At 36.3% G+C, this 15,789-nt stretch overlaps 1 protein-coding gene across 1 annotated transcript; it reads left to right on the top strand.

Moving 5' to 3' along the window:
* The first annotated feature begins 8,032 nt into the window (after positions 1-8,032).
* LOC101296307 (protein disulfide isomerase-like 2-3-like) lies at positions 8,033-11,539 on the top strand. The gene is made up of 9 exons (XM_004304024.1): positions 8,033-8,226; positions 8,548-8,706; positions 9,264-9,377; positions 9,637-9,794; positions 9,913-10,012; positions 10,394-10,570; positions 10,653-10,798; positions 10,967-11,113; positions 11,203-11,539. The coding sequence occupies exons 1-9, from the start codon at positions 8,092-8,094 to the stop codon at positions 11,378-11,380; spliced, it is 1,314 nt and encodes a 437-aa protein (XP_004304072.1). The 5' UTR covers positions 8,033-8,091; the 3' UTR covers positions 11,381-11,539.
* Positions 11,540-15,789: the final 4,250 nt, after the last annotated feature.

The following is a 15,789-nucleotide window of genomic DNA, read 5'->3' as shown; positions in this document are numbered from 1 at the left end:
GAAGAAAGAAAAAAGGAAAAATAGACAAATTGCATTCAATCCCACCAAAATCACCAAGGTTAGGGGGTTGTGATGGGAACGAAGATGTGTATCAATATGGGGAGAAAATGGTCCGAAATGTAACTTTCAGAATTTGACTTTCTTCTTGATATCAAGTCATCAATTGACAAAAAAATTGGATGGAGATTGGAGGTTTGGACATGTGCGATTGATGAAAATTGGGAGTTGAGGGGTGTTTTTGATGAATTTGAAAGAAGAAGGACTAACATGATGATCGACCTAAAGTTGATGGGGGTAAACTGAAATTAGTCCTTAAAATAACATACTCTTTTACTCCTTTTTTTTCCCGGGGAATTTGGAGATTCCTTCCCCCTTCTACCATTATGAGAATTATGGAGTTATGTTCCTAAATGGACAATGAAGTCTATGTGAATCAAGAGAATTCACTATCGATTTGGACAAAATAGTTCGTAAATGCATCGATAAAAACGAACCAAGTGAGTTTGTAGACCATATATATGCAAAGGTCTAATCCAGATATTAATCTTGGAAAATTTATAGTTGTCGTGGATGTCTTTTAGACTACGAAACTAATACATCTTTTGTTTTATTTCAGGATGTCTGAAACCAAGCTTGATTTTGGGAAATTGGACCCACAAGGCATTGAGTATCACCGATGGGTGACAGATGTGGAAAATGCATTGACTGCTAAGGCTATCATCACCACTATCCAACCACTCAATGAAGACCTTATTAATCAACCAACATCAACCATGAAGGCACAAGCTGTCATCATCATGAGGCGCCATTTGGACCCTGCACTGCAATGGCAGTATATGAATGTCAAGGACCCTAGAGCTTTATGGCTTGCACTTGAAGATCGCTTTGGTAACGTTGCAGACACCCTGCTCCCGGATCTGAAGGAGAAATGGAACAACATTAGGTTCCAAGACTTCAAAACTGTTGCAGATTTCAACTCTGAAATGCTCAAACTTTGATCCATGCTTTAGTACTGTGAACAAAATGTGACTAAAGCTGACATGCTCGAGAAAACTCTCTCCACCTTCCCAGTTCCTGCAAGGATTCTTGCACATCAGTACCGCAATGAGGTTAGAACTGGTAATATCACAAGTTTTAATCAGCTCATTCGGATTATATCTGTTGCAGAAAAGCATGATAGCATACTTGTGAGCAATAGTTCAAGGCCAATTGGGACAAAGAAAATTCCCGAAGCGAACTATACAAACACTTCAAAGGGGAAGCGCAAAGAGTGGAACCCTATTGGAAAGGGAAGATTGGAAGGACGTCTTGGTCCTCAAAACCACTTCAAGAAGGACCATGCACCGCGTGGAGGCCATGGAGGCCGAGGGAGAGGAACAAGAGAAGGCCGAAGAGGCCGAGGAGGCTATGGAGGCCGAGGTAACCCAAGTGGCCAAGCCACCTATGCTGAAAAAGGCAAGGCTAAGGCTTATGAAACTCGAGATAAGGGAGAAAACCGTGGTAATTGCAACAGATGTGGATCAAACAATCATTGGTACAAGCATTGCAAAGCTAGCAAGGTACTTATTGATCAATACAAAGCATACTGCAAGAAGCTTGAGCTAGAAGCTTACAACAATGAAATAGAAGATGGAGATGTAGCTGATGCTAATCTCAACATAACAGACTTCAAAATTGGCAGAGACTCGATTGATGAGACACCAGATTTTGATTAGAGTTTTTTTTAAATTTCCAAGAATAAAAGGCGTTTGTGCCTAATGTTTAACAATGTTTAGTCAATTTCTTTCTGCATTATCAACTTTGTTATATTTCGTTGGCATTATCAATAAAGGCATTTGTTTGTAAACAAAATTGATTATATTCTGTCTACAGTAATTGATTTGTAGTATTTATGAATCTATTGTCTACTAGGGCTCACCTTAGTAGCTCATAATGTCTAGAAAAGGAGACTTTCGATAACAGTGTATTTGAGCGGGTTATGCCCCACCTACATCGATTTCTCCTAGCCTGGTTATGAGTGAAAAGAACTACCCACACGATTATAGATGAAATAACTACTAGTAAAGTCATTCATAGACTGCTTCGGGATCAACTAAAGTGTTTGAATCTTTGAAAATCACCACAAAACGCAGCAGGTGCAAAACCAGAATTTGACTGTGTAAATCAGTCAACTTTGACAGAGTACTGGCAACAGACCAGAACAAACCAGATTATGAATATTATATGGTTGGAAAGCTACAGATGTCTAGTTTCCAGAACTATATCCGGTTTATCAATATCTATTTTATAGACAAAGTTATGCCTGTTTGAGTACACAAAGGTCAGAAAACGATTTTCTGAAACAAAGGCTTTTTTGTAGGTATGTTTCCCGGAGAACTTGAATGTCTCATTGACAGTGGAACCACACAAACTATGCTTCGCCATAGACGACTCTTTATCGATTTTATGCCTTGTCGAATATTTTTAACCACAATGATGTGAGGATCTACGAAATTGATCCAAGGGCATGGTAAAGCCCAATTTATGTTGCCAAATGACACTATCCTCACCATCAAGGACGCTCTCTATGCTCCTAGGGCCCCAAGAACCCTTTTGAGTAGTAGAGACATCCGAGCCAACAGACTCCATACAAATACACATTGTGAGAATAGAATTGAATACTTATGTATTACCTCTAATAATTCTGGAAGAAACCGAATATTAGAGAAACTAATGTGTCAGCCAAATGGGCTATGTATAACAACCATTCGAGTTGTTGAATCTAACCATGTCATGAGAAATGACTTATGGGATTCAAACACATATAGGCTTTGGCATGACAGACTGGGACATCCAGGTCGTGATATGATGATCCGTATTTTGAAAAACTCAAACGGACATCTCTTCTTCAGAGTGAAAGGAAGCAAGAATCGTCAGTTAGATGTTGATGCCGCTACAAACCCCCAGCGGAAAAGAACTAACACCAACAATGGCGCTTTAGTTCCATATCATGCTTCTCAAGTCAATGATGACTTTGAGCTTGAACCAACATCCTCATTGGTCATATCAGATGCTCATCGTTCATTCTGCAAAGCCTGTTCTTTAGCCAAAATGGGATCGAGACCATCCTATGCTAAAGACACTAAAGAGAACATTCCATTCTTACAACGTATCCAAGGTGATATTTGTGGACATATCCACCCATCATGCGGGCCATTCAGATATTTCATGGTACTGGTGGATGCTTCGACACGATGGTCACATGTCGCACTTTTGTCCACAAGAAATGCTGCATATTCTGAACTCCTAGCATAAATTATTCGCTTGAGGGCTCACCACCCAGATCATCCTATTAAGTCAATACGTCTTGACAATGCTGGGGAGTTTACATCGCAAATATTTGATGATTATTGCATGTCCATTGGGATTGATGTTGAGCATTCAGTTCCTTATGTACATACCCAAAACGGTCTTGTAGAAGCCGCCATTAAAAGACTTCAAATGGTTGGACGAGCTTTGGTCATGCGCACCAATCTCCCTACTTCTGCTTGGGCTTATGCGATATTACATGCAGCCATGCTTATTCGTTTCAGACCCGCTGCTAGACAACCATTTTCTGCGTACCAGTTGGTTACTAGATATGAGCCGAATATTTCACATCTACGCATTTTTGGTTGTGCAATTTATGTGCCTATCGCGCCACCATTAAGCGAAAAAATGGGTGTGTATATGTTGGATATGTGTCACCAACTATAATCCGTTATATAGAACCCTTGACAGGCGATCTCTTTACCGCACGATTTGCGGATTGTCACTTTGATGAGACAACATTCCCGTCGGTAGGGGAGGAATGAACAACAATGTTCCACAAAAACGACAAGAATTGTCGTGGTCTGTTCCCACTCTGTCTCATCTTGATCCCCGCTCTGCACTAGCAGATAGTGAAGTTCAAAGAATTATAGAGCTTGGAAACGTAGCAGATTCGATGCCTGATGCGTTTACTGACCTTGCCAAAGTGACGAGATCACATATACCTGCTGCAAATGTGCCTGCAAGGATAGACATCCCACAAGGAGGATGTGAGGCCGCTGCTCCCAATATAGGAGGCGGTACCACCACCACACTTGGTGGACGTGTGGTGGCTGAGGTCGCGGCTCCCCAAGGGAAAAGGGGGAGACTTACAGGTTCGATGGATACTCGCCCTAGGAAGAGGGGGAGTTTGGCACAACTTAATCCATTGATCATCAACACTTAAAATCTAACTTATGAAATTATTCCTGACTATAGTTATGTCCGTGAGAAAACCAATTTGGAGGAAATTCCAACGGTTGATCCAAGTACAGCGAATAAAGAGATCTCAATGAATTATGCTAGCGTACATGAGATACTGGATAGAGAATCTATGATCCTTGATGATGCATTTGCATTCTCAGTTGCACAGGAAATCATAGAACATGATGATATCGAACCTCGTTTTGTTAAAGAATGTCAATAGAGAGCAGATTGCCCCAAATGGAAAGAAGCAATCCAGGTTGAATTAGATTCACTAACAAAGAGACAGATATTTGGCCTGGGAGTGCTAACCCCGCCAAATGTAAAGCCTGTGGGACATAAATGGGTATTTGTTAGAAAGCGAAATGAGAAGAATGAGGTATTAAGATATAAAGCCCGCCTTGTGGCGCAAGGTTTCTCACAACGCCCTGGAATTGACTACGAGGAGACATACTCTCCCGTAATGGACGTTATAACTTTCCGCTACCTTATCAGTTTGGTAGTTTCTGAAAAACTTGACATGCAGCTTATGAATGTGGTTACTGCATATCTCTATGGGGATCTAGATTCAGAGAGATATATATATATATATATATATATATATATATATATATATATATGAAAGTTCCTAATGGACTTCTATTACCCAAATCAAGTAGCTCTAAACCACGGAGCGCGTTCTCAATAAGGTTGAGACGTTCACTATATAGATTGAAGTAATCCAGATGTATGTGGTATAATCGTCTAAGTGAATACTTGATTGAGAAGGGATATGTGAATAATGAACTATGCCCATGCGTGTTTATTAAGAAAACAAGTTCCGGATTTGCAATTGTCGCTGTCTATGTTGATGACATGAACATTATTGGGACTCTTGATGAGTTAAAGGACACTGCAAAGTATTTGAAATCCGAATTCGAGATGAAAGATCTTGGGAATACACGGTTTTGCCTAGAACTAGAGCTAGAGCACCGTAGTAGTGGAATATTAGTCCACCAGTCAGCTTATGTCCACAAAATGTTGAGAAGATTTAACATGGACAAAGTACATTCTGTTAGCACTCCCATGATCGTCCGCAGCCTAGATCCAAAAAAGGATCCATTTCGTCCAAAGGATGAGGACGAAGAAGTCTTGGGGGCTGAAGTGCCTTACCTAAGTGCAGTAGGTGCATCACTGTATTTAGCTCAATGCACAAGACCGAACATCTCATTTGCTGTAAACTTGTTAGCTTGATTTAGCTCAGCGCTCACGCAACGTCATTGGACTGGCATAAAGACAATCTTCCGGTACTTAAAGGGTACGATAGATATGGGCTTATTCTATCCCTACAGAGAGGCAAGAAGAAAGGCTTTCATTGCAGGAAGTAAGGACTCCACCAGTGAGGGTGCCGCCACTTATTCCTTCACCCCCTACACCAACAATCCATGTGATGTGTTGGTAGTTTTGCTGATGCTGGGTATCTTTCTGACCCGCACAAAGGTTGTTCCCAGACCGGTTATGTCTTTACCATAGGAAACACCGCGATATCTTGGAGGTCTACAAAACAGACTCTCGTTGCTACATCTTCGAATCATGCTGAGATTATTGCTTTACATGAAGCTGTTAAGGAATGCATATGGTTGAGAGCCATAATTGCACATATTCGAAGATCAAGTGGTCTAGAATCAACCACAGATGAACCTACATGCATTTATGAGGATAATGCTGCATGCATTGAGCAGATGAAGCTAGGTTACATCAAAGGCGACAACACCAAGCATATATCGCCCAAATTTTTCTATAATCAGCAACAACAACAGTTTCTCAAGATCCAAGTGAACCAAGTTCGATCTAAGAACAATGTGGCAAACTTATTTACTAAGTCACTAGCCAAATCCACATTTGAGAAGCATGTGAAAAGTATAGGATTGCTCAGCTTATCTAAGCTAACCTGATTGCTGGAATCAGGGGGAGATGAAGACTTCAGGGGGGAGTCTGACATACACATGAAAGTTTCTAAATGTGAAGGACACGTTGTACTCTTTTTTTTTCCTTGACCAAGGTTGTTTTTATCCTAAAGGATTTTATTACTTGGCAAGGTTTTAATGAGGCAACATAAATAAGTGTCATATTATCGTCTACGACGATCTGCGCTCTTTTACTTGTTCGAGATCATTTTTTTTTTCTCTCTTGCCATGGTTTTAACTTGACAAGGATTCTAAGGAGGTATTACAGAAGCATCAAGAAAGCAACATCTACCATATACGGAACAAGGGGGAGTGTTATAGGATAATTAGAATATTATTGTTCCTGTAAAATAGATATTTACTCAGTCAGATGTTTATCTAGTCAGTTGTTGACTTAGTCAATATTGTTATGGTTTGTGGTGGTATGTACCACAGAATAAGGAGAGATTCATGTAATCTTGTTATCTGTAATCTCCTATAAAAGGAGCTCACTCATTTTGATGAAATATACAGTTTTTCTTAAAACAACGTCTAGTTTGTTAAGAGACTACATATGTTACTTTTGTTTTTCTATGAAATCTACCAAGGTACAAACTTAGAAGTTTGTAAGTGTGAAATTTTAGTGCTCAAATGTAATGCGATTGAGTTTCTCTTAATACTTGGGTGTGAAGATAATATGATTTCAAAAATTTTAAAATATTCATGTCTATCTCTTCACAGTGCTATCAGCATTTATCGATAGATATACATATTTTTTGTTTTATGTGATCTATTAATGCTCAAGGTTGAATTTCGTTCTTTTATAAAAACATTTATTTTGTTATAAATTCTATTTCATTTTGGACAACCATGTTACGTACTACCTTGCTAATGTAATATAACCAAGTTTGTTTGTTATCTTATTTCTTTACTTATAAAAAGAATAAAAAATTCCAGTCGTCAACCTAAGATCAAAAACCAAAAACCATTTATGATGAAGATGAGAGCACCTCATTGGTCACATCCAGCTAGGGCTGGGCACGGGACGGGATGGGCCGGGATTTGGTGAATCATGTCCCGTCTCGAAAATAAAAGAACGGGACAGGAAGACGTTTTTAAAAATCTGTCTCGTACGTCCCGATCGGGACCGGGATGGGATCGGGATCCCGATAAATTAACCCTAAAACAAAATTAATAAAATTAATGGAAAAAAAAAATCCAAAATCACACAAGACAAAAAAAAGAACATTGATGAAATTAAAAATACTAAAATCAACAAGAACATAGGTGCATAGGTGCTAAATTACATCCCACTTTAAAAGTACTAAATATCCCACATTAAAAATTAACCCTCAAACAACAACTAAAATATCCAAAATCACACAAAACAAAAAAAAAAAAACAATGAATGAAATTAAAAGTATTATTTTAGACCAAATTGAGTGTGGTTGAGTGCATTGTAACACCATGCAACCTAAAAAATCAAGTATAAAATGAATAAAACAAAGTATTCTAATATTACGGGACGGGACGAGATTTTTCGGGATAGTCCCATCCCATCCCGTCCCGTCCTATTATGGTAATATTGAAACGGGACGGGACGGGACGGAATTGCTATTTTCAAAACCTATCCCGTCCCGCTAACTTTCGGGACGAGACCGGTACGGGATCGAGATTCCGGTACTAAGTGCCCAGCCCTACATCCAGCATAGGAATGTAATAAAATATCAAAAACATGAATAACTCGATGAGAAATTATGGCCAGATTACGTGTAAATCCCCTATTGGCCAACACACGTAGCAGCAGAAACGAAGGGTTTTTGTCTTCTGTACCTCTCGAGCTGATTCGTAGACCAAATCGATCTTACACGCAGAGAGAAAGAGAGAGAGTGAGAGCGAGTCTCTGAGATTGAGAATGAGAATGAGAGAGAGTCAATTCCGAGCTCTACCAATCTTGTTGGTGTTCTTCTTCGTCTTCAATGCCTGTGATGCACTCTACGGTCCATCATCACCAGTGCTTCAGCTGACTCCCTCCAACTTCAAGTCCAAGGTAAAAAGCTTCGATCTTTCGCTATATTTGGAATACCCTTTTCCCAGTCTTCAATTCTGCCATTTTTGTATCCCAATCCGTCGTCGTTTTGATCGAAATGCTCACTGAGCTCTTAGTGTATTGGGTTTATGTTGATTGTGCCGAAATTAGATCCCGTTTATTTTAATGCTCACCAAGTTTGATTATTTATGAAGAGAATGCTTAGAAATTGTTTCAATGGGTTGTTGTGTTTGTTTGCGATGATTTTGGGTGGAAGATTTGGATCATAATGGAGGGTGACTAGTTTTTGGTTTGAATTTGAGTTGTTTGGAATGGTGGCAGGTTCTGGACTCGAACAGAGTTGTTCTGGTTGAGTTCTTTGCGCCGTGGTGTGGGCATTGTAGAGCTCTGACTCCTATATGGGAGAAAGTCGCTACTGTGTTGAAGGGTGTGGCCACCGTAGCTGCTCTTGATGCTGATGCGCATAAGTCCCTTGCTCAGGTAGTTTCATTGTTACTCTTGTAGATCAGTTTGAATCAAATTTTGGGTTTTAGTATTAGATTCAGAATGTACCTGTGCCTTGGAAGTTGCTCGACTTCTTGTTTGCATATGCTATTCAAGATCGGTAATGAGCTATAACTTCCATTAAGATCTGGACTTTATAGTTGATTACAATCCTGTCAATATGCCAACAGTGTTGCTAGTCCTCACATCACATCTTACATTATCTGTTCCCCTCCCAATTTAATAATTCTTATCATTTCATTGTTGGTTCTGTGTTCATTAAAAGATGGTAACTCCAAAGGATAGTCAAAATACATATATGTAATTCTATTGATGCCTGTTCAGTTTGAGGTTTTTTTTGCATCTGAATTAGCATAGAATCCGAAAACAGTATACATATACATATATATGGAGAACCATTTGATTGTGTTTTGATTGAATTATGCCCTGTAGTATGAGAGTTTGCTTGTATATGGACGGGTCAGTCTGAAGATATTCTGGTTTATATGCTTAGTTTGCACAATAATAGCTATATTTGTCTGTGAATTTTACAGGATTATGGGATTCAAGGATTCCCAACAATAAAGGTGTTCGTACCTGGAAAGCCACCAGTTGATTATCAGGGAGCAAGAGATGTGAAACCTATTGCAGAATTTGCTCTCTCACAGGTTCAACTTGACCTCTTGCACAAATGCTTTCAATAACTCAAATTTCTTCCTTGTTTGTAATGTTAAAATCCTGGTTGAATTTGGATTCTTGGAGGAATATCTTTGTGGTCATTTCTGCTCCAGTGTATTTGCTTTATTTAAATTATTCATATATTGGTCAGATACTGATGAAGTGATAATGTTTTGTCTCAGTTGGAATGCTCTTGCATAAAATTCACTAAATATTTATGTATCTGACCATAGCATATGGGTTGTACAGATTAAGGCACTGTTGAAGGACCGGTTAAGTGGAAAATCAACAGGAGGATCAAGTGAAAAACCTGAGCCTAATGCTTCAGTAGAACTAAATTCCAAGAACTTTGATGAACTAGTTGTTAAAAGTAAAGAACTCTGGATTGTGGAGTTCTTTGCACCTTGGTAAGTGCTTTTTGTCTATATTCTGTAATGATATCTGTTCTGTAAGCAGAATATTATTTATGAAGTACACTGAACTTATTGTAGCAAATAGTGACATTCTTCCCTGCTTTTCTTAAAGGTGTGGGCACTGTAAAAAATTGGCACCTGAGTGGAAGAAGGCTGCCAAAAACTTGAAGGGGAAGGTGAAGTTGGGACACGTGGACTGTGATGCAGAGCAGGTAATTTAGTCTCGGGATTGAACTTGGAATCTAGAATTGTTACTTTTTATATTTTGGGTAGGAATTCATCATCTGAGTTCCTCTGCTTCCCAAGTTTAGCTTTAAGTATGAGCCTAGAACTCATTAAAATTTCAAATATACTACTTTAACTTGTGTCTTCTTTCCATTGTACTATTAATTCATAAACTATGATGGGTAGTGTTCTGCCTAGAATTAGCTGAGAGATAAATATTCTTGTTTCATTTTTTAACATATCTGACAATGTTCTTTGTGGATACATAAACTGTTATGTATTGGATGCATGAAGTATCATGAATTGGACCTGCCGATTTTATATCTCATATTGTATCATATGGTTCTAATGAGGTGCCACTTTGCCAGTCACTTATGAGCAGGTTCAATGTTCAAGGATTCCCAACAATATTAGTATTTGGAGCTGACAAAGATAGCCCAGTACCGTATGAGGGTGCAAGGACTGCTTCAGCCATTGAATCGTTTGCTCTCGAACGACTAGAAACAAATGTTGCACCTCCTGAAGTGACTGAGCTAACTGGCCCTGTAAGCTCTTAGCTTCCTCTGATTAACATTATTTGAAGTCGTATTCTATGGGACTAAAGCCTTCCATTGATCTTCCCTGTAGGATGTCTTGGAAGAGAAATGTGGTTCAGCAGCCATCTGTTTCGTCGCTTTTCTACCTGATATCTTGGATTCAAAGGCTGAAGGGAGGAACAAGTACCTTCACCAGTTATTATCCGTTGCAGAGAAGTTCAAAAGGAGTCCATATAGGTAAGGTTTTAGGAGTTCCCTTTACTATTCTTCTGTCTGTGATTGTGCACAAGAAATATAACTGTGATGAGGCTTATACCCCAAAATACTAAGTGGAAATGAAACCATCTTTGGCTTGAGAAGCCAAATAATATTGTTACTGAAAATGAATGTTCATGGATGTTGCAGCTATGTCTGGGCGGCAGCTGGTAAGCAACAAGACCTTGAGAATCTTGTAGGTGTTGGTGGTTACGGGTATCCTGCATTGGTGGCCTTAAATGTGAAAAAAGGTGTTTATGCCCCTCTTAAGAGTGCGTTCGAGCTTGATCAGATTACGTAAGTCCACTGTCTCCACCTCATCTTGAACCACTGTTGCCAATTGCTAAACGCTAACCCAAATTAATTTATGCAACTTTCTTTCTCAGCGAATTTGTGAGAGAAGCTGGGCGTGGTGGAAAGGGAAACTTGCCTCTGAACGGCACCCCCAACATAGTGAAGAGCGAACCATGGGATGGTAAGGATGGAGAGATCGTTGAAGAGGATGAGTTCTCCCTTGAAGAACTGATGGGGGAAGATACTAATAGCAAGGATGAATTGAGATAAATTCAAAGCATTGTAGTAGAGTATAAATGTGTATCAGACTAAGATTGATTTTGGAGGAATTCACAAGCCATGCCTGGTTTTGCTAGTCATTTTGCTGTTTTTGTACGTGGATGACGTTTATAATAGAGGGTTAGTTCGATCAAGAGCTTTCTTACAAGGAATGACATCTTCTGGGCAAGGTAAAGTGTGATATTGATACCCTTAAAAGCTTTCACTATCATCGATAGAAGATTTCACAGCTTACTACTAATGAAGAAACTAGGGTTAAAGAGCTATTTCAATCATGCGAAACGAAAATTTGAAAACACAGCCTTAAACTCGCACATTCAAATTTAAATTTGTTAAACCCAGCCTCAACTTCAAATATTTTCTTAAATTCAGACATTAAAATGAAATTCTTTATCGGTGTGTTTAGATACTAATGAATTCTCGGGAATTTAATCAAAAATAAGAAATTTGTAATTTCTTATGACTGTTTTCTCCATTTGGATTCTTATCTAATAGAATTAGTAATTTTCACGGAAAAATATTCGTGGAATTCGGGATCTTAAATTCTCGACTTGAATTCCTTACAAAATATGTGTCATTTGTCAATTTTTTTTTACTGAGGTTTAGTCTAAATACACAATCTTGTCATTTTAAAACTCTACATCATGAAATCCAAACAACAAAATTTTCAATTAATGGAATTGCAATTCCTATGATTTTGAAAGTTTATGAAAATTGAAATTACTTTATCCAAACACAACGTAAATATTATAGGGTCAAATTCACATATTTTAAGCGAAAACCTAAGAAGAACAAAACACTAGTCTTAAATTCAGACATTGAAACGAAATTCTAAAAATAAAAAATAAAAATACAACGTTAAATTCACATATTCGAAGCGAAATTCTTAAAAAAACAAAACACTAATCTCAAATTTGTAGAGACAAGCAAATTATCGTATTGATCGACATCAAGCGTAAGCAATTAAACAAGGTCGGACGAATCTAAGAAGCAAATCATGATCGGTGAACGCGTGATGACTTCATTCGGTACAAAAGAGTTTTCGTGCAGAGTTAGACCTTAATACAAAATTGAAATTTGAGTAACTATTAAAGAAACTAAATCGAACTTAAATCTTGATTTGATTCAAATCTAACTTATTGTACTAGAAAGAATAAGAAAAAATCTAACTCAAACACTCAATTTACTCCAATATCTCAATAGTATTGTCATAGTACTATTGTTCAATATACAATTGTATTAATTGAGATGATGAAAGATGAGAATAAACAATATCATCATACAAATACTATGTCATGAGATATCTTCCAACTTAGTTGTGAGTTAACAAAATAAGTTTTCCACCAGCATGTAACATCCATGAACAAGTGTCTTAGGCCCAGTTATTTTTATACTATAACCAAGAGTTAAAAAATATTACTCTTTTTTTATAGAAAGTTAAAAATATTACTCTGCAAAAAATAAAAGAGTTAAAAATATTATTTTCCAAATGAACTACGTTATTCACCAAACACAATTACTATTACGTTGCCTTTGCCTGTAATGTTAAACTAGAATTATACCCGCGCCTTGACGCGGTGTATACATTTACGGTGTGTTTGGATGTGGGTGGATTTCCGAGAGTTTAATAAAAAATAAGGAATTCCCAATTTCTTAGGACGGTTTTCCTCGTTTGGATGCTTATCCCATGGAATTAGCAATTTTCACGGGAAAATAATCGTGAAATTTGAGAGCTTAAATTCCCGACTTAAATTTCTCACAAAATAAGCATCATTTGTCAATTTCTTCAACTAAGATTAGTCTGAATACAAATTCTTGTCATTTTAAAACTCTATATCATGAAATCCAAACAATGAAATTCTCAATTAATAGGATTTAAATTCATGGAATTGTAATTCCTATGATTTTGAAATTTTTATGGACACATCATGAAATTCAAACAATGGAATTCTCAATTAATAGGATTTAAATTCATGGCATTGTAATTCCCATGATTTTGAAATTTCTATGGACATTAAAATTACTTTATCCAAAAACAACATTATGAAGTTGGTCGATGGGTTAATTGATTGATATAAATGTTTCTGATATGTACTTCATAGAAATTCAAACAATGGAATTCTCAATTAATATGATTTAAATTCATGGCATTGTAATTCCCATGATTTTGAAATTTCTATGGACATTAAAATTACTTTATCCAAAAACAACATTATGAAGTTGGTCAATGGGTTAATTGATTGATATAAATGTTATACATGCAAATTATACTCAGCTGTTATACTGATTATATATCTAGAGTTAATGACAATATTGTGGTTTCTTAAAAATAACAGGGGGAAAAATGGTCAGTATATCCGCCCCTTGGCACGGTGTAGTATCCACATCATGTATATTCACATATGTATAAGAGCTATCACAAAAACAACTTTTATATAACAAAATATATAGTCTTGTATTCTACCCAAAATATAAATGCTCTAATTGTTTTGATTTGTAAGATTTAAGAGGCAGAAGAAAAGTCTAAATTACCTGTCTAGAAAATCTAAATTACCTATCTAGTCTTGTATCCTATCTAGAAAAATCTAAATTACCTGTTTCAGAAAAAAAAAAAAAAATCACTGTTGTTAATGAACAGGGTAAAAACACTGTTCATAGGTTGAATACAAATTCTTGAATTCCTGACTTGAATTCCTCATAAAATAAACGTCATTTATCAATTCTTTTAACTAAGGTTAGTCTGAGTACAAATTCTTGTCATTTTAAAACTCTACATCATGAAATCCAAACAATGGGTTAATAAGATTTAAATTCATGGAATAGTAATTCTCATAATTTTAAAATTTCTATGGACATTAAAATTACTTTATCCAAAAACAAAGTTATGAAGCTGGTCAATGGGTTAATTGATTGATAGAAATGTTTCTGATATGTACTTTATAGAATATTATACATACAAATTATACATAGCTATTATACTGATTATATATCTAGGGTTAATGACAATATTGTAGTTTCTTAAAAATAATAGGGGCAAAATTCTTGGTGCGGTGTAGTTTTCACATTATGTATATTCCACATATGTATAAGAGCTATCATAAAAACAACTTTTATATAACAAAACATCTAGTCTTGTATTCTACCCAAAATATAAATGCTATAATTATTTTGATTTCTAAAATTCAGGATGCAGAAAAAAAGTAAAAAATGGAAGGCAAAAAATCTTTGCCGAGAAAAGCCTATCTAAAAAAAATCTAAATTACCTGTTTCCAAAAACAAAAACAAAAAAACAAAACCAAAAAAAAAAATTCACTGTTCATATGCTTAGGCTTATGAACAGTCGACCAAGCTTTAGTAATAGATAAACTAGAATTATACCCGCGCCTTGGCGCGGTATATACATTTACGGTGTGTTTGGATGTGGGTGAATTTCTGAGAATTTAATAAAAAATAAGGAATTCCCAATTTCTTAGGACGGTTTTCCTCGTTTGGATACTTATCTTATGGAATTAGCAATTTTCACAGGAAAATAATCGTGAAATTTAGGAACTTAAATTCCCGACTTGAATTCCTCACAAAATAAGCATCATTTGTCAATTTCTTTAACTAAGATTAGTCTGAATACAAATTCTTGTCATTTTAAAACTATACATCATGAAATCCAAACAATGAAATTCTCGATTAATAGGATTTAAATTCATGGAATTGTATTTTGAAATTTCTATGGACACATCATGAAATTCAAACAATGGAATTCTCAATTAATAGGATTTAAATTCATGACATTGTAATTCTCATGACTTTAAAATTTCTATGGACATTAAAATTACTTTATCCAAAAACAACGTTATGAAGCTAGTCAATGAGTTAATTGATTGATATAAATGTTTATGATATGTACTTCATAGAATGTTATACATGCAAATTATACTCAACTGTTATACTGATTATATATCTAGAGTTAATGACAATATTGTGGTTTCTTAAAAATAACAGGGGCAAAATGGTTAGTATATCCGCCCCTTAATGCGGTGTAGTATTCACATTATGTATATTCCACATATGTATAAGAGCTATCACAAAAACAACTTTTATATAACAAAATATATAGTCTTGTATTCTACCCAAAATATAAATGCTTTTGATTTGTAAGATTTAGGAGGCAGAAGAAAAGTCTAAATTACATGTCTAGAAAATCTAAATTACCTATCTAGTCTTGTATCCTATCTAGAAAAATCTAAATTACCTGTTTCAGAAAAATAAAAATAAAAATTCACTGTTGTTAATGAACAGGGTAAAAACACTGTTCATAGGCTGAATATAAATTCCAAAATTCCCGACTTGAATTCCTCATAAAATAAGCGTCATTTATCAATTCCCTTAACTAAGGTTAGTCTGAG

This window comes from Fragaria vesca, linkage group LG6, assembly GCF_000184155.1.
Source record: "Fragaria vesca subsp. vesca linkage group LG6, FraVesHawaii_1.0, whole genome shotgun sequence".
Classification (NCBI taxonomy): Eukaryota; Viridiplantae; Streptophyta; class Magnoliopsida; order Rosales; family Rosaceae; genus Fragaria; species Fragaria vesca.
Note: the sequence above shows the minus strand (reverse complement) of the source record. Positions and strands in the feature narration are given on the sequence as shown.

Bases quoted from the DNA above. Each gene is read 5' to 3' on its own strand.
- LOC101296307 (XM_004304024.1), top strand. From the start codon at position 8,092: ATGAGAATGAGAGAGAGTCAATTCCGAGCTCTACCAATCTTGTTGGTG. The intron at 8,707-9,263 runs GTAGTTTCATTG...TGAATTTTACAG, and splicing joins CGCATAAGTCCCTTGCTCAG to GATTATGGGATTCAAGGATT. The intron at 10,571-10,652 runs GTAAGCTCTTAG...TCTTCCCTGTAG, and splicing joins TGACTGAGCTAACTGGCCCT to GATGTCTTGGAAGAGAAATG.